The sequence below is a fragment of the Fundulus heteroclitus genome, unplaced genomic scaffold, assembly GCF_011125445.2.
Source record: "Fundulus heteroclitus isolate FHET01 unplaced genomic scaffold, MU-UCD_Fhet_4.1 scaffold_822, whole genome shotgun sequence".
NCBI classification, from domain to species: Eukaryota; Metazoa; Chordata; class Actinopteri; order Cyprinodontiformes; family Fundulidae; genus Fundulus; species Fundulus heteroclitus.
Genome location: NW_023397277.1, coordinates 1 through 19,582, shown reverse-complemented (window position 1 = coordinate 19,582; position 19,582 = coordinate 1). Strand labels below are relative to the sequence as shown.

At 43.7% G+C, this 19,582-nt stretch overlaps 1 protein-coding gene across 3 annotated transcripts in view; it reads right to left on the bottom strand.

Annotated features, from left to right (window-relative positions):
* Positions 1-18,190, bottom strand: part of LOC105919296 (NACHT, LRR and PYD domains-containing protein 3) — a 28,931-nt gene extending 10,741 nt beyond the window's left edge. Inside the window, exons 1-9 of one of the 3 annotated variants that reach the window (XM_036134477.1) lie at positions 18,073-18,190; positions 17,777-17,950; positions 17,463-17,509; positions 6,402-6,683; positions 6,232-6,318; positions 3,594-5,430; positions 3,325-3,495; positions 2,436-2,609; positions 2,037-2,210 (exon numbers count right to left, since the gene is read on the bottom strand). In XM_036134477.1, the coding sequence (XP_035990370.1) occupies positions 2,037-2,210; positions 2,436-2,609; positions 3,325-3,495; positions 3,594-5,430; positions 6,232-6,318; positions 6,402-6,675 (2,717 nt within the window). In that variant the 5' untranslated portion in view covers positions 6,676-6,683; positions 17,463-17,509; positions 17,777-17,950; positions 18,073-18,190. Of the gene's footprint in view, positions 1-2,036; positions 2,211-2,435; positions 2,610-3,324; positions 3,496-3,593; positions 5,431-6,231; positions 6,319-6,401; positions 6,684-9,148; positions 9,770-17,462; positions 17,510-17,776; positions 17,951-18,072 lie in introns of those variants that run through there. The other 2 variants (XM_036134478.1, XM_036134479.1) reach the window with 2 other exon arrangements.
* Positions 18,191-19,582: the final 1,392 nt, after the last annotated feature.

Genomic DNA, 19,582 nt, shown 5'->3' with positions numbered 1-19,582 from the left:
AACTCCCCATTAACGGGAAGGAAAAACCTCCAGCAGAACCGGGCTCAGTATGACAAAAAAGCACAGAAGTTCTACATTAGATGGTAGTAGCGGGTCATTCAAAATTGAAGAACAATAGACCCTGATGTCCTGCAGTAGCCTAAACCTATAGCAGCATAACTATAGAGGTAGCTCAGGGTAACATGAGCCACTCTAACTATAAGCTTTTTAAAAAAGGAAAGTCCCAAGGGCCAGCTTCTAGTGGAGAAGTTCAAGTATCTTGGGGTCTTGTTCACGAATGAGGGGAAGATGGAGCGGGAGATCGACAGGCGGATTGGTGCGGCGTCTGCTGTGAAGCGGGCGCTATACCGGTCCGTTGTGGTGAATCTGCACCAGATTTTTTGTGAGTCGTGGGGGAGCGCTGCCGAACATGTTTGTGTAAATCGCCCAGTGGACGGGTGGGCAAAATGCGTGACAGCATCTGCGGTGGCGGGCGGCCGGCGGTGCGCAAATCCCAGCGGTGGCCAAGGCCGGAGCGGCGCTTTGCTGCGAGGGCCGCTCATCACCGCTTGCGGTTTTAATTATTATTATTATTACTATTTTTTATTATTATTACTATTATTATTATCATTATTATTATTATTACCACCATTATCATTATTACTATTACTATTATTATTATTACTATTACTATTATTAACATTATTATTATTATTATTATTATTATTATTATAAACTGCCTTTTCTAACTTATGATAAGTTATTATTATTATTATTAGCTGCCTTTAGTGCACCAGCGTCTAAAAGTCGACCAGCTGACATGTGCTAAGCTGACCATTATTACGTCCTACAGGGAGTTCCTGCTGCTCACTAACAGCTTCAGTTAAATGTCGCCGATTTAAACAAAAGAAAATGTATCTTTGACAAGAAGCAATGATAAGTTTAGGTTTTCTCTGAATATATTGTGTAAAATAAAGATAGTAATAATGGTTTGCTGATGTGAACAGTTCTTTGTGCAGAACTAGCAAAGGCTTCAGGCTACTTTACCACAGACATTAACTGTTGCATGGACTCTCTAATCCTGAATAAACGACTGTCCGTCTCTGTTCTGACGCCATGTTTCATTTATGCACAGAGTTAAGTAGTTTAGCAGCTTTTAGACTGTCTATGTGTTCTGTCTCTGCATTTCAGGCGCAGCTTGTAAAGAAGCTGGTTGCCTACATGTACCGCGGCAGACTTGCTCTACAACAAGGCGATCACGAGCAATCAATTAAATCTAATTAAATCTAATTAAATCAATAAGTCGCTCTGTGGCGTAGCGGGCTGAGTCTCTATCTGTGAGACGGGCGACCGGGGACTGAATCCCAGCTGCTTCAGCACCTGAAAGGACTCACAGACTTTAATAAAGGGGCCATGTCCACTTTTTTAGCCATAAACACATGTGCATTTTGTGCATTTAGTGCATTTAGAGTCTCTAGAAGAGCAGAAATGGTGAAAGTCTGTTATGTTTTTAGAAGAAGCACATCAGAGTATTTGCTGCAGAGCTGCTAAACACAGTCGAGGACTTCCAGCTTACCAATTACGCAAATCCACCATTTTATTTTTGTTCTCCAAGCTGAAAGATGCTGAAGCTACAAGTGGATCGGTGGAAATGTTGTGTTGTTGGCTGTGTTAAGCACACAATTCATCACACAGACGACTGCAGAAATGGCTGAACAGGGTGGAGTGGAGCGCTCTGGGACCTGATGGGCCTTCTTTGCATTTAAAGGGCCGGCACCAAAACGAGTTGCTCTCAGACGCTCAGCAGAGCACGAGCAACAATAAGGAGGAATTTAGACCAAACATTGCAGTTCCACTTTATAAAGGACACAACTGAGAGATTTCAATGTGAAAAGAAAGTATTTAAATGCAGGATGTGTCACCTTTAAATCAAGAACAGAGCCTAGCATTGAAGTGGACAGGCACCAACCTGTGTTTGTAGATTATTGGGGTAGCACATCTTACCAAAACCATATTTAACGTGGTTTACGCTGGCTGAGCTCAAACTCAAGGATTACCTGAGAGTTTCCAGAATGCAGTGAGAACTCTGAAGTCCAGCAGAGAGAAACCGTATTCCTGCGTCGCCGAGGTCGTTGTTATCCAGCTCCAGCTGTCTGAGCTTGGAGGACTCGGAGCAGAACACCGACGCGAGCGCCTCGCAGCCTCGGTCTGTGAGAGACGTTTGATTTAACCTGCCGGCAAACAGAAGTGTGTGTTGGTGGTCTGGCTGGAGGACCGAGGAGGCAGAGCCTGATGGACGCTCTCCTCTGAGGACACCTTTATAGCATCAAACCTTTTGTTTTAAGTTATTTTAATAATCTTCCCTTATCAATTTCGTTGAAATAGTTAGATAGAAAGCTGGTGGAACATCCTGACATAATCTTTAAAGCTCAAAGGACGCTGTGGTGAGTTCTGACCTGAGAGTTTCCACAGGACAGCGAGGACCTTCCAGCGCCGCACAGAGCAGCTTCACTCCTGAGTCCTGCAGCTCGTTGCTGCTCAGGTCCAGTTCCCTCAGACAGCAGAACTCTGAGCCCAGGACGGAGGACAAGTCCTGGCAGCTTTGTCCTGTGATGCCAACCTGCTGTAACCTGATAGAGGGACACATCTGGCTGTATCACTCATTTATTATCATTATTATCCAGGAAAGGACTAAGGGTGGCTGTCTTTTTAATTTAGCCAGAATTCTGGAAAGCATAAGAAACAGGTTAATGACAGCCCTTTACAACCTTTTTATAGGTTTAGTAATAATAACCTGCAGCAGAAGCTTGATTTTTATCAGTCTGATGCAAATAAACGAGTAAAAACTGAAATGTTTGAACTACGGTTAGTATCTTCAACCCAATAAAGTCAAATCTGCATGTAAAGCTAAACGGCCCATGAAGCAGGACACCTTCATCCATCCTGAACATCAAATGTTATTTTTAACATTATATTTATTATATTAACCAGTTTATTATCTGTAGGTTCCTGTAATCTGTAGCTGTTTAATTTAACTGATAAAGTGGACGTCTGACGGACAAAAAAACATATTTCTATCATATTTCTGTTATTTCATGTGAAATGCTGTACGTGTTTAAGGGGAATAATGAAAGATGTAAGCAGGAAAGTCATTCTGTTTCATCAGAAGGTGGTGGAAGAATGTTTTCTGTTAATATCAGGTAGATCACGTGTTATTTGCATGCATCTCTCTCCCTTTCATAATAAAAGCCCATTTAGACGTTATTGGCTGTTCCTGAAGTAATAAAACTTCCCTTTTGGTTTGGCACCAGAGCGTGGCTGAAGCAGAACCAGAGGTTTCCGTACCGCAGAGTCTCCAGCTGGCAGTCTGGACCGCCCATGCCAGCCAGCAGCCGCTTCACTCCAGCGTCCTGCAGGAGGTTGTTGCTCAGGTCCAGATCCTTCAGAGCCGAGCAGGAGGAGAGCAGAGAGCCCAGAGCTGCACCGCCTCGCTCCGTCAGCTCACATCCACCCAGCCTGAGAGGAGGAGAAAGGTCGGTGACGGTGCATCCAGCCGCTAATCTGCTGTTTTCACAGAGACATGATTACTGCAGCCTCCTCACGCTTTCACCTACAGAGCCGTGCTGCAGGCTCTGACCACCGGCAGCAGCCTCAGCAGAGCCTCCTCTGAAGCAGAGTACTTCTTCAGGTCGAAGACGAGCAGATCTGTTGAGAGGAGGAGGAAGACCAGAGCGGACCACTGAGCCGGGGACAGCTTGTCTGTGGAGAGACGTCCGGAGCTCAGGGACTGCTGGATGTCCTCCACCAGGGAACGCTCGTCCAGCTCGTTCAGGCAGTGGAACAGGTTGATGCTTTTCTCTGCAGACAGGTTCTCGCTGATCTTCTTCTTGATGTAGCCGACCGTTTTCTGATTCGTGCCCAGACTGCTGCTCGCCCCATCCAGCAGCTCCTTCAGCTTACCGTGGTTTCTGTGCAGAGACAGACCCAGGAAGAAGCGGAGGAACAGGTCCAAGTGTCCGTTTGGAGACTCCAAGGCTCGGTCGATGTAAATCCTGTGGATCTTAGCTGAAGATGCTTTGGTTAGTATAAGTCGAATGTTTTTTATTGGTCGCTGTGTGAATAAGGCGTTTTTTCTGCCGTTACTGAGAGACATGCGCACATAAAGAGCAGCCAGGAACTCCTGGACGCTCAGATGGACAAAGCTAAACCTGTTCTCTTTGTCTCTCCTGCCTCGCTCTTCTCTGAAGATCTCTGTGAAAACCCCGGAGCACACCGAGGCCTCTTTCAGATCCACGCTGCTCTCCATCAGGTCCTTCCTGTAGAAGATCATGTTGCCCTTCTCCAGCTGCTGGTAAGCCAGCTTTGCCAAGGATGCGATGTACTGAATAGACTTCTCAGAGCCGTATTTCTCCTTAGTGCGGTCCATGTGGAACACCAGGAACTCTGTGTACATCTCAGTCAGGCTGCTGGGCAGCTCTCCTGTGTCTCTGCTGGCCAGCATGTCCTCCAGGACGGTGGCTGTGATCCAGCAGAAGACTGGGATGTGGCACATGATGTGGAGGCTCTGCGACGCCTTGATGTGGGCGATGATCCTGCCGGCCTGCTCTTCGTCTCTGAACCTCTTCCTGAAGTACTCCTCCTTCTGAAGGTCGGTGAAGCCTCGGACCTCCGTCACGCTGCTGACAAACTGTCGAGGGATCTGACCGCTGGCTGCCGGTCTGGATGTTATCCAGAGTCGAGCCGAGCGCAGCAGTCTGCCACTGATGAGTTTCCTCAGCAGAACCTCTGCTGTGCTCGTCTTTGTGGCGTCCACAGATCGGATGTGGTCAGCGTGGAGGTCCAGGTGAAGGCGGCTCTCGTCCAGGCCGTCCAGCACAAACAGCAGCTTGAATTGACTTTTGTCATAGTTGCTGTTTCCAGAGGACTGCAGAGCCTGGAAGACGTAGTTCAGGGCCTCCTCCTGTATGTCTGCAGTTTCTGGGATGCATTCATGGATGAGCTGCGCCAGACTGAAACGTTCTGCTCTCAGCGGGTTCAGCTGGCGGAAGGTGAAGGGGAAAACCAGATGCACATCTTGGTTGGATCTCTGTTCAGCCCAGTCCAACACCAACTTCTGCACAAGGAAGGTTTTGCCAATCCCCGCGATCCCATTGGTCAGGACGGTTCTGATGGGCTGGTACTCTCCTGAGGGATGGAGGAACATGTCTCTGGGCTTCACTCGTATCTCTGCTGCTGGCTTCAGCACCTTCTCCATCTGCCGCACCTCATGCTGCGTGTTGATGTGAACGTCGCAGCCGGCGGTGACGTAAACCTCGGTGTAGATATCCACCAGACGCTGCTTCTCTTCTGCCCAGCCCTCCTGTGCGCACAGGAACCTGTCCTGGAAGTTTGACTGAAGCATCTGCTGGTAGAACCTGATGGGCTTTGGTTCAGGAACCGGAACCATCGGATCTGTCCGACAGGAAAAGTGTTAGTCTGATGGGACATCAACCAGAGGTAATTAAACAATATGGCTGTTGTTAGGAGCTCTATATTCTACAGGAACCACTGTGAGCAATAAATGACGAACTGGAACCATCAGAAAGGTAGAAGTGAGTAAAATGTGACCATCTGAGCTGTTTTCTGCTCAGACAGACAGGAAATATAAAGCTCTGGCATTTTCAGCACGTCTTCAGGGAACTAACTCGTCTACATGGGTTACAGCAGGCGTGTCCAACATGCGGCCTGGTGGCCAATGGTGGCCCTCCAACCGCATTTTGAGACTTAGCTAATCAGCGCTGGTGCAGATGGAAACTTTTTATTTGTATTAGGGCAAAATTATCACAGACAAGATGTTACGACTGAATGTTACAACACAAAATATTTCTCTTTTAATAATCCCACATGATCTTTAATTTCATAGTTAATAGGGCTCCATCTATCCAATGACTTTTACTTAAATGCAGATTTTGGTGCATTAAAATCTTTCATTAAACTGGCAAAGTACAGATAGTCTAATTTGTTTATTTTTTTGTAGAGCAGGTAAAAGGAAATAATCACAGCAATTGTTGCTATAAATTAGAAATAACTAAATTATAACGACAGATTAATGTGAGTTGCTGTTCTCTGCATCATAAGCTTTTTGTGTGTAATGTCAGGAGTAGACATGATTCTGGCATTCAGGCTATGATTTAGTGGATAAACACGTCTTCACTGTTAAACTAAAGGTGACTTCCATGACAGACAGAAGACTCCAAAGAACCAAAGGTTTACCGTCTCTCTGAGGAGGAGGTGCCTGAGTCTGAGAGGAGGCGGGTCCTGAGTTCCCAGACGACTCCTCAGCATCACTGACATCATGGACTGACAGGCACAGGTTATTTTACAGAGTGTCACCAGTAAAATGCGTTAATCAGAGTTCAGCATGGCGTGTTTCTGTGACTGACCTTCTGGGTCTGAGCTGCTGACTGACAAACTCTGCAGCAGATCGTACCTGTTGATCTTTTCTAAAACCTTCCTGCTGACGCTCAGAGCTCCAGGAAGCGTGTAAGTCTGAACCATCACATCAACGGCGTCCTCTCGCTCCGCCGTCTGGAGCGCGCTCTTCTTGATGGCCGGGACGCCGTGAAGGCCGTCCATTTGCTGCAGGAACCATTTGAATCTGATGAACTCCTCATTGCCAAGATTATCCAAAGTGTTTAGGAGGTCCTCTGGTGTCATGGCAGCTCCTGATGCGAACATTCAGCATTTAGTGGAGCTATGGCTGGGTTAAGTTATTTAATGTTTAATCAAATATTCACCCAGAGAACATCACCATAGAATGCTGTTTATCTGAATTAACACAACGTTTCAATCAACAAATCCTCTCTACTAGGCTAGTGAAACTTAACTAAACTACTTAGCAAAACTAACATTAAAGAAGCTAAGGAACTATTTACACACAAAACGACAGAAAAAGACTAAATAAAATGTTGATCACCATCAGAATAATTCAGTGAATCCTGGTTCACAGCAGATCTGAGTTAAAGAATCAAAGTTCATCTTAAAGAACATGGAATGAGATTAAATTAGCTTAACTAATTTAGAACAACATGCGGTATGTGTTTCAACCCATTCACAACACAAATCCTGAGTTAAATAACATTATTTGATGAAATAACATTTTACAGCATGATTTGCAAAATAAAAATCAATAAACTTTAGGACACTTGATTTTAATTAATGTGATGATTTCTGCAGAAATAATTCAACTTGAATTGTTAAGTACAAATGGTGGAGGAGCGCTTTAAGGGGACGACCAGAAGAAGGTCACCTAGCTAACGGCACGCTAACAGCACGCTAACAGCACGCTAACAGCACGCTAACAGCCTGATAGCTTTCTTTAAAGCAAGGCCGTATTATCTGTAGAGCAGCGCAGAACATGAACAGAACCAAGAAAACACACAGAGGAACATCTCAGAGGAACAGCAGCAGCTCAGATATCAGACACAAACTAAAACATTAACATTTAAAGGCAACTCTAAGCAAACAGGTTTTAACTTTGGTTTAAACGAAGAAGGAAAACATTTAACAGTTGATTTAACCTCAGATGAACGAAGACATGTTGAAGTTACCACAACTTCTAAAAGAAGGACTTCTTCTCTAAAGTTGTTCATCTTGTTCAGAAAACATTAAACAGCTTCAGCTGCTTCAGCTTGGAACCACTGATCAGTAGGTAACTTTACATCAGAGACGACATAAATCACATGTGGGGTTCTCCAAGGTTCCATCCTGGGTTCCTCCTGTTCTAGATCTACATGCTCCTCTAGCTCAGATCATAAACATCATCAGCTACCATCACTATGCAGACGACACACAGCTCTACATCACCATGTCACCAGGTGACTATGAACCAGTTCAGCCTCTGAGGAAATAGAAGAAATCAATGCAGGAGGAGACAAAATGTTCTTTAACTGAATAAAAACTAAACTGAAGGAATAATTTCTGGACCAATAGAGGAGAGATCCAGAGTTATCTCACAGCTTCAGCTGCTTCAGCTAGGAACCACTGATCAGGCCTGAAACCTGGGAGTAGTGATGGACTCACACCTGAACCTCCATCTGAAGACAAAGTGGACCTTCTAGAACCTGGAGAACATTTCCAGGATTAAAGGACTGATGTCTCAGCAGGATCTGGAGAAACTAATCCATGTTTATATTTAGTAGAATCTGCTCTGCAGAACCAGAACCAGAACCAGACATGGAGAAGCAGCATTTAGTTCCTATGCTCCACTGATCTGGAACAAACTCCCAGAAAACTGGAAACGTGCTGAAAGCATTATAATATTTTATTAGCCATTTTTGTTGTATTATATTATTTCTACTCTAGTTATTCCTAATCTTTGCATGTTTTCACATGTTACATTCATTCATTGTTTTTCATTATTTCTGTTTCTGAGTCCACAAATAATTTCGGTTCTAAATCCAATTTGAGCCATTTCCTGTTATCCAGAAACAAACTAGCTGAGATATTTATTCAGTGCTGAAACCCTGACAATACTGAATGATGAAAATGTGAAATGAATAGGGCCTAAAAATTACTGTTTAAACACCTTTTTCATAGGTATCGTATTTTTCATCTAAGAGATCTACAGTAATCAGCAATCACAAACCAAAAGGATGAAAGAAATAATTAAACTTTGAAGTCAAACCTGACAACAAACCTGAGAGCAGAAAGACATTTAGTAAAAAATCTGAAAAAGGTCCTGAGAATTACTGCAATATTATTACTCAGGAAACAGGCGCGTCCATTTCCTCATTCAGCACCAGAGAAACCATCTTTTTACGGCGCCAGTGGCTCGTTTTTATCAAAGTAGGCTGACAGCAGACAGGGTTTTAGAGAGGGAAGTGGAGACATGCAGTAAATGAACCCGGGCCGGAACCGAACCCGGGCCAGAACCGAACCCGGGTCAGAACCGAACCCGGGTCAGCCACATGGAGAACTGAGACCTCCGTAACCGGGTCATCCTGCACCATCAGAGCAGCAGGGGAAGCATCTCTAAGTGTTGAACAATATGAAAGGAGTTTGTAACTTTGTTGCTTCACCCGAAATGTTGAAAAAAGGAAGTGTTCACATAAAGGCAGTTTTACAAGCAGACATCTAATGAAAGAAAAATAAAATGTGTAAACTAAACCAGCGGGTAAAGTTAACTCACCAACATGAAGGATCCGGCTGGTTCTGCTGGTTTCTGAGCTCCTAATAAACCGTAAAATGTCTCCAGGGCCAAAGTCATGTGGACTTTGGCTTTCTGCTGGTTCCGGTTTACGTCTGCTAGTTTACACTTTAACTTCGCCTGCGCCGCATTGAAATTGCTGACGGGGGTGATAATTTTGTTCAGCCCAGTCCAGCACAAAGTTCTGCACAAGGAAGGTTCTTCCAGTCCCTGCTGTTCCGTTGGTCAGAACCGTTTTGATGGGCTAATACTCTCCTGAGGGAAACTTCTGCATTTTTTCTTCTGCCCAGCCCTCCTCCGCACACATTAACCTGCCCTGAAAGTTTCACTGAAGCACCTTCTTATTTATTTAGAGAAAACTTTATTTAACCAGGAAAGTCACCATTGATATTAATAATCTCTTTTTCATGGGAGATCTGGCAAAAAGTAAAAATAGATAAAAAAAAACATTACATGTAAGAAATCATATATGAATAGCATCCACACAGACTATTTAAAAAAAAATAAAACTGTTAAATGTTACATCAGACAGAATTTAAAACACTGACTATTTAAAGAAGTCATCTCTAAGAGGGTCAGTCTAGTTTAAAACATGCTGGGCTGTGTATTCTAGATAGAGCAGCAAATAGAAAGTTGACATATTCAACAGCTCTAAAAACATTTGACTGCAAATGTTTATTTGCTACTCTACATAAATTTGGTTTTGGAACTTTTTTTAGAAATTGGTTAAAAATTGTATACAGCGTCCTAACATCCTGTGTCAGGACAAAAACATCAAACATCTTCCAGCTTTTGTCTCCAGAGGGGCGCTAGGCTTTCCCTCTCACTTTATTGAACCACTAGCAGCAGCAGTTAGACAAACTAATGTTGTTAAAAGTATAAAATGCATGAAGATAGAGCATAGGATTAGTTTTATGCAGATGGTGTATTACTTAATCTCCAGCACTCAAACACTTCTCTCTCTCAAGTAATTAGAAACTTACTAGAAATTACTAGAAACTTTCTCAAAAGTCTCAGATTACTCTATAAATTGGTCTAAATCTACAGTACTGCCAATTAACTGTTCATTACAGAACCCCCTAGATTTACAACTGTGATCGGGGAGTATTAAATATTTGGGTATTACTGTGTCGTCTAAATTGGTGGATTTACCAAAACTTAACCACATCCCTCTTTTAAAAGAGATAAAAGAGGATCTTGACAGATGGGAATTGCTACCAATTTCACTTATGGGAAAGATTGCATTAATCAAAATTATGGTTTTACTAAGAATTAATTACTTATTGTCAATGACCCCTAATAAACCAACATTTGAATTTAAATGCAGGAAATTTAAAGTCATCCAGCTTTTGATGTCATCAAGACATGACTGCAGTCGAAGTAACTGATTGGATTCATCAGGATTTATGGATAAATATAGCTGAGTATAAAAAGGTAGTACCCTTTATTCTATTCGTATGATTTTTATTGTTTGTAGTATTTTTAATTGCTGAAGCAGCTTTGTTTAGCATCCGATGTCTAAGACAAATTTCCCCATGGGGACAATAAAGTCTATCTACCCCCACGACCCGACCGGATAAGCAGAAGCAGATGGATAGTTTGAACTTGCATCTCCTGATATAAAGCTGTATTTATATACAGGCTTACGTGTAAATGCACATATTTTGTACATGCACATTTCTCTTAAAGAAGATGACGTTTTGTTGTGAGTTGTTGCTGAGCAGAACAACGGGAACCAGACAGCAGTAAACATCAGCTGCCTGGGTTTAACAGATCAGAAGCAGAACTGAAGGACAACACAGATAAATAATTCACTGGAGCCTCAGCTGTTTTTATTAACTTACAACATATTCTATATAGAATGTTAAATGCTGTGAGCTCCTCAGTGTCGTTTCAGTCTTTCAGTTTGTAATAACTGCTACTTTTGCGCCACTGTAGAGGATTTTGAACTCATGATTTTTCGGTGCTCCAGTCTCACCTATGAACAAAACAGAGAAAAGGAAGAACCTGCGCGCCAGAAACCAAAGCCGGCGTAGAGCGGTTCTGTGAAGGTGGTTTTGAAGGTGTGGAGGTGGACCTGAGTGTCCCCTGAGACGCTGTAGAAGGACAGGACCCCGGCAGCAGGGTCCACATAGACTCCTATCCTGCTGTAGAACGAGAAGGACTTCAGCCGCAGGACTTTCTTTCTGCCGCCGTGCCAGAACACACAATCTCCACCGTAACTGCTGAGCATACTCCACGACTGATCATTCCACCCAAACCAGGACTCAGGGCCCACGCCTTTGCGCTGGATTCCCCTGTAGCTCACGGCCACGTAGACGCCCCCCCACCACATGACCTCCCAGTAACAGCGCCCCACCAGAGGGGCTCCACACAGCACCTGGCAGCTCCCAAAGCGCTCGGCGTGGTCCCGGTACGGCCGCTCCTTTCTGGTGCCGTAGACCCGCCTCAGCTCCACAGGGTTCATCTTCCTGCTGATGGTGTTCAGGTCCAGAGAGAGTTCGCAGCCGTCTGACGGACAGAAGGAGGGACAGCGGGTCAGCGGCGATGCTCAGCTTCTGGATTTACCAGCAGGGGACACAATAGGACACCCCACAGCGCTTTGAGAGGTTTCTAACACAACGAGAGAAATTTTAACAACACTGAGAAATTCTGTTTCTGATGGGAATTACATTGCATTGCATCATCATTTCAGTTTTTAACTTTTTGTTCTCTGTCATTTTTCTCTTCATAGAAGGTACACCTGGTCTGGCGTTCTGTTAGCTGTGACATCATCAGGGGAGGCAGATCATCCTCTATTACCATCTAACATAGAAAGTACTCCTGGGTCAATGTGAGCTTCCGTGTTTTCTGTGTCTCTGCTCTGTCTTCTCTACCATAGAAAGTACTCCTGGGTCAATGTGAGCTTCTGAGCTTTCTGTGTCTCTGCTCTGTCTTCTCTACCATAGAAAGTACTCCTGGGTCAATGTGAGCTTCTGAGCTTTCTGTGTCTCTGCTCTGTCTTCTCTAACATAGAAAGTACTCCTGGGTCAATGTGAGCTTCTGTGCTTTCTGTGTCTCTGCTCTGTCTTCTCTAACATAGAAAGTACTCCTGGGTCAATGTGAGCTTCCGTGTTTTCTGTGTCTCTGCTCTGTCTTCTCTACCATAGAAAGTACTCCTGGGTCAATGTGAGCTTCTGAGCTTTCTGTGTCTCTGCTCTGTCTTCTCTAACATAGAAAGTACTCCTGGGTCAATGTGAGCTTCCGTGTTTTCTGTGTCTCTGCTCTGTCTTCTCTAACATAGAAAGTACTCCTGGGTCAATGTGAGCTTCCGTGTTTTCTGTGTCTCTGCTCTGTCTTCTCTACCATAGAAAGTACTCCTGGGTCAATGTGAGCTTCTGAGCTTTCTGTGTCTCTGCTCTGTCTTCTCTACCATAGAAAGTACTCCTGGGTCAATGTGAGCTTCTGAGCTTTCTGTGTCTCTGCTCTGTCTTCTCTAACATAGAAAGTACTCCTGGGTCAATGTGAGCTTCTGAGCTTTCTGTGTCTCTGCTCTGTCTTCTCTAACATAGAAAGTACTCCTGGGTCAATGTGAGCTTCTGAGCTTTCTGTGTCTCTGCTCTGTCTTCTCTAACATAGAAAGTACTCCTGGGTCAATGTGAGCTTCTGAGCTTTCTGTGTCTCTGCTCTGTCTTCTCTAACATAGAAAGTACTCCTGGGTCAATGTGAGCTTCTGAGCTTTCTGTGTCTCTGCTCTGTCTTCTCTAAGCCCCAGTGGGTGGAGGCAGATGAGCGTTCACACTGAGCCTGGTTCTGGTTCTGCTGGAGGTTCTCCTCCCTGTTAAAGGGGAGTTTTCCTCTCCACTGTCGCTTCATGCATGCTCAGTATGAGGGATTGCTGCAAAGCCATCAACAATGCAGACGACTGTCCACTGTGGCTCTACGCTCTTTCAGGAGGAGTGAATGCTGCTTGGAGAGACTTGATGCAACCTGCTGGGTTTCCTTATATAGGACATTTTTGACCAATCTGCATAATCTGATTGATTTTGGGATTTGGGATTATTAAAGTATGTCTGATTCTGATTCTGATTCTGAATTTGACTTTGTAAAGTGTCTTGAGATGACCTGTTTCATGAATTGGCGCTATATAAATAAAATTGAATTGAATTGAATTGAATTAGTACAACCCTACATTTCTTCCCAGCTGCCATGTTAAAATCACACATCAGGAAGACCAGCTGATAACATCGTTACCCGGCATCTAGCAAAAGCTCTGTCCTTCTAAACTGCAGCTGTCAGTTTGGTGCTCCTGACTGTGGAATCTTGGTGAGGCCTTCAGAAAGTCTCACAGAGCTCTGTTCACTCCTTCATCTGGAGATGGAAAGAGTAACAGCTGTAAACCTAGCAGGACACGGCTGTTCACCTGAACCTACAGGCCAAGGAGCACTGATCAAAGATCAAGAGGCCCATAGTGACTCTGGAGGAACTGCAGAGATCCACAGCTCAGGTGGAGGAATCTGTCCACAGGACAGCTTCTGCACAGATGTGGTCCTGATCCTGAACACCAGTCAGACCAAGGAGGTAAGAATAGACTAGAGGAGGTCCAGGAGGACACCTCCTCTCTACAGGGGGAGGTGGTGGAGGTGTGGACAGCATCAGGTTCCTGGACATCCACATCTCCTCTGACCTCCTGGACTGAGAACACCTCCACCTGGTGAAGAAGGCCCAACAACGGCTCTTCTTCCTCAGGAAGCTGAAAAGGTCTGGACTTCCCTCTAAGCTGCCAATAAACTGACCAGAGCTAAAATATAAAGTGTTCTAAGTCAGGTACATCTGACCTGGACTGGTTCTAGGAGGATGGACCTCCATGTCCTTAGAAACAGCAGCGCTCCACCTGCAGGTTGATCATAGCCTCCAGAACTGACAGAGATTCCTGGACAGGTGAGGAAACGTGATAAACAGGGAAAGTCTGGTTTCCTCTGATTTACAGTTTTTTACAGTCACTAGGACACATTTCTCAATACTTAGGTCACTTTTTCAAAACTCTTCACACAGTGAGCACAACAGAAGTATATGTGGGCTAAACTGTGGATCATTTATCATTGCTTTGGCACAAAATGCATTCAATGACTACATCTTTCAAATTACATTAATTCTTTTCTCACTTCGACACAACAACCGCCAAAACTCTGTGTACCTATAGGACAATTTGCACATGCTTACATACTGTTTTCAAAACTGTTAAACTTATGTTCAAAACAATAACATAATACAAAACTGAATAAGACAGCAATTTGCTACATTTCTACGGGAATATTTTAATGAAATATATTTTACATCTTAAAATTAAATGCTATAAAAATAAGTGGACAATTGGACCAACCACAGCTGATTCTCATTGTAGATGAACATCTACACAGGTGTTACTCTTTCAATTTCATTACAAAAGGAGACAACTGCTTAATAGTTTTGTATTGTGATGTAAACATGGACCCAGCCAGAAACCAGAGAAGTGGCTGAAAGAGGAAGAAGAGGGGCTGGGAGGGGGCGAGCGATACGTATGCGTGGTGGAAGAAGAATAAGAGGAAGACCAAGAGCTGTAGTTTCAGATGAGATCAGAGCTACTGTAATTGATCATGTAGTAAATCATGGTCTCTCAATGAGAGAGGCTGGTCAGAGAGTGCAGCCAAATCTGCAACGCTCAACAGTGGCATCTATTGTTAGAGTTTTCCGGCAAACCAACAGGTAACTTGTATTCTGCAAGGGCATTTGACTGAGTTGCACATTACAGAAGTAAATAGACTTGTGTGTAATTGCTTCTGCATTTCTGCTTAGGAGTCAACGGTTACCTCACACAGGTGGGAGAGGAAGGATGCTCACTGATGTGCAGGAAACTGCCATTGTTGATATGGTCATCAGAAACAATGGCATAAAACTCACTGAGATTCGAGACACAGTTTTAGCAGACAACATTACTTTGCAAATATTCACAGTGTAAGCATCACAACTATTTCTAGAGTCCTGAAAAAACATCAGGTAAGGATGAAACAGTTGTAAACTGTGCCTTTTGAGAGGAACTCTGAACATGTCAAGCAACTCAGGAACCAATATGTCCAGGTAAGATCACAATAAAATACAGAACTGTTTTTGAACAAAACACACACAAATAATTTTTTTTAGGTAATGTTTACTACTGTAACAGCTTATGTTGCCTTGTGGATTTATTATAGAGTCATGGAGATTGAAGGCAGGCAAACGCCCCACATTTTCATCTTTGTGGATGAGGCAGGTTTCAACCTGGCCAAAACACGGCGACGAGGAAGGAATGTGATTGGGAAGAGAGCCACAGTGGATGTCCCGGGCCAGAGGGGTGCCAACATCACAATGTGCGCAGCAATATCCACTGATGGACTGCTGTTACACAAACCACTAATTGGGCCATACAACACTGAACGTCTCCTTGCGTTCCTGCATGATCTCTATGGAAGGGTTGTGCTAGGTGAGGAAAGGGATGCAGAGAGAAGAAATCCACCAACATTTATAATTGTATGGGACAATGTGGCATTTCACCACTCTCGTGCAGTCACCGAGTGGTTTGCAGCCCATCCCAGAATGGTGTCACTTTTCCTCCCACCTTACTCTCCATTCCTCAACCCCATAGAGGAATTCTTTTCCTCATGGAGGTGGAAGGTTTATGACCACCATCCACATAATCAAATGTCCCTCCTGGACGCAATGAATGCTGGATGCCTGGACATATCAGCAGAAGATTGTCAGGGATGGATCAGGCATGCCAGAAGATTCTTTCCTAGGTGTATTGCCCTAGATGACATAAGATGTGATGTGGATGAGAACCTGTGGCCAAATGGAGAAGACCGAGTAGATTAGCATTACTATTGTATCTGTATCAGTGGATGATGTGAATACAAATTCTTGTATTTTGGAATTACTCCTAAAAACAAATAAAAGACATAAAATATATTGAAGCATTCTGCATCATGTCTGATTCATTCCAGTAACCTCTATTGCAGTGAATTATTAACCAAGATTGTATAATGCTACATGTTGTTAGTGTTTTTTAGGTCATTGTTTTGTGGGTGACAAAGTGTGTTTGTTGGCTGTCAACCTTTGCTAGTGTTATGGAAGAATGTGTTGATTTGAGATATGTATGAAGTGATTTGGTAGTTTTAGTGCATTTTGAATGTGAAATGAACTGCTGTGCCAAGCTGAAAGTTGGTTTGGAGAACTGTGTGAAGAGTTTTGAAAAAGTGACTTAAGTATTGAAAAATGGGTCCTAGCGACTGTAAAAAACTGTAAGCCTGTTTGCTGAGGCTGACAAAGAAGATCAAGTCAGGAAAAAGAGACTTCAGAGAGAAAATAGAGAACAGTCTCCAGAAAGGACATCTCTTCAGCGTGGAGGAGCCTGAAGTCCTTAACTAACTCCTCCACATGCTGATGACGCGTCGCCTTGCTGAGGATCTGAACCGCTGCTGTTGTGGCTTTGATCATCAGACGTTCACGCCTCACCAACAGCCCTCTGCTGTCCAGCTCTGCCTGCACCTAAACCCACAGAGGACGCCGTCAACAAGGCCTTCAAGCATCTGGTGGCGTCTCCGCTCTGCCCGAAAACCTGCGGTGATCAGCCGACCCCCATCTCCACCATTTTTACAGTTTTGCTTTTGTCATCGTCACCCAAACTGTGTTCAGCGCAATATATAAAGCAAGATGCATTATTTATTTTCCTCCTCTCTGTCTGTCTCTGTTGATGATAATTAGCGCTCCCTTATGAATATTTTATTTTCATTTCAATTTTAATATTAATATTTTGATTTGATTTTTTTTTTAAATAATCAGCTTTTACTATAAATAACTGATTTTATTCCGTGCTTTGTACACTGTTGAAGAAGGGATGAAAATCACTGTTTTAAACAGACTTACTGTAAGAACCAACAACAACCCATCTCATCCATTTTTAATGAAGTGGTGACCCAGCTGAACATGAATTAGAAGATTTATCAGGTGGAGAAATACGTTCTGTAAGGCAGAACCTGAATGGTGACGACTAACTCGTTATGGCTTCCAGTTATATTAGAGAAAACATGCATAAAAGCTGAGCTGCATTCAACCTCTTTCAGTCTACCGTGAAGGCTGTCTTGAAGTTGTGGACTGTTGTTTAGTGTCTATCAAAAGACTAAAAAAAGATGAAAAATTACCAGCACACACTGATGCACCACCACACGTCATCTGTCAAACCAAGACATAATCTGGTGTTTTAAAGACGCTAACGTGTGCTTCTGGTCAGGAAGAAAATGCTTACACTTCCACAGTCCAGGCTTCATCCTCTCTGCCCCACAATGCTCCAGGCTGAGGAAGAATAATAGAATAAAGCTGAGTAGCCTTCAGATACTTCCATGAAAATGTGTGAAAAATGTCACACAAAAAAACTGAAAGGACCAGAAAACATGGTTTACTTGAAAATATGATGTTTTTCTGATTTAGAACAGACTTGCGACGGTCAGAATTGTACATATCCATCAGATGATGATCGTTCTTAGCATGCTACAGGAGGTGACTCTGGCCCTGGTTTCTCCTTTAAGAAGAGAATAGATAATCTTGTCATGTCCGTTTTACCTGAGGGTGTTTAGTCTCCAGCGTGGATTATTCAGTCCGGCTAACAGCAGACTGATTCCTTCCTCTCCTGGATGATTGTAGTTCAGGTCCAGCTCCTTCAGATGGTCGGGGTTGGAGGTCAGAGCCGATGCCAGAGAAGCACAACCTTCCTCTGTAATCATGCAGCCTGAAAGTCTAGATATAGACAGAAAACATGGTCAGAATATTTAAATATTACAGGAAGATTTAAAATGTGTTCATTTGAATCTAAATCTGATTAGACTGTCTGAATTAAACGCCCGGAGCTGTTGCCTGACCGGAGAATTTCCAGTTTGCAGCGTGAACTCTCCAGTCCAGCAGACAGCAGTTTTACTCCTGAATCGTGCAGATCGTTGTTACTCAGGTCAAGTTCTCTCAGGCATGATCTCTGGCAGCTGAGAGATGAGGACAGAGGCTGCGTAACTTCTCTCTGACAGGTTGCAATCATCGAGCCTGGAAGACAAGAAATGAAAAGGGTTTATGCTAAGAACCACCTTAGATGTTCACATTTGTAGAGACTTGTTGGCTACTGAATGCAGTGACCTGACACAGTAATAATGAGACATAACACCTCGTAACGTAAACTTTTCTGTATCATACCAAGATTTATGTTGGTAGCAGAAGAGGAAACTACAACATGAAAACAATTTTACTAAACCACTTATGAAGTTAGCATACTTATAGTTTTCTATTTGGATATCTGTAGCCTATTTTAATTATTTTAGTACATTTCATGTAAGGTTTCTATTTGAACATTCAGATGTCTTAACTGGGTTGGTTCTTAAATGTTTAGTTAGTATGTGAGGATTTGCCCGTGAACATGACCAACCAACCCAAACACTGACTGAAGCCACAGATTAAGGTTTAGTTGTCAAAGCTGGAGCTCAGAGCTACAGCTGCTCTTTCAGGTATAATATTTAGGACAACAGTAAACTTTGATTACAGCTGGCAGCTGATAATATTCAACCCACACTCAGATTGAAAATGTGACTTGCTCCCACCTCAGGAGGGCATGCAGGATCTTGAGCAATAACAAGGACATCCCCATCATATTGGGAATGTGGTTTTAATGAGACGTGGCAGCAGCATCATATTCCTGACTCCATCTCTCTTCGAAGGCTCTCACACTTAAACAAGCGACATTGCCTGAGCAAATTCTCCATTATGTGGGTGATCAATAGCAAACAGGCCTAAATCGGAGGCAAACCACACTTTTGTGTTTAAAAAAGCAACAGAGAACTGAAGGACAGTGTTAGAAGCCGATGAGGGGCCTCAGCAGTGGTTGTCAACAACAGATGGTGTAATTCAGGACATGTTACTGTGAAATATTGTCTCTACGACCGATACTGAACTCTTACTCCGGGGTTTCACTGAATGTGGAAGCACCGCCGTGCCGCCGCCTCACCCCTTCACGGCTGATCACAGCAACTCTAATCATTCAGAGCGGTTCCACCGGTGCGCCGCGGTGCATTTCTGGATCGCCGCTTCTCTTACAAACCCGACTGTTTTAGTTTTGACGCTCGCCGTGCCAACTCCTTGTCAGTCTAGAGCAGAGCGGATCGTTCTGCCAGGAAGTCAGTTGATGGAAAGCAAAGTGGATCCGGTCGAGTTTACAAGTAAAGGACTACCTGTGCAGACTTTACATCGCATTCTACTCTGAAACATCAATACGCCATTACCTGCAGCTCCAGCACAAAGCCACCAGAGGCTCTCACTTGATACTTGACACCATGGGTGACGGTTTTCAGTTTATTTAAAGCTTACAACTAGACTACTATCATGTGATTA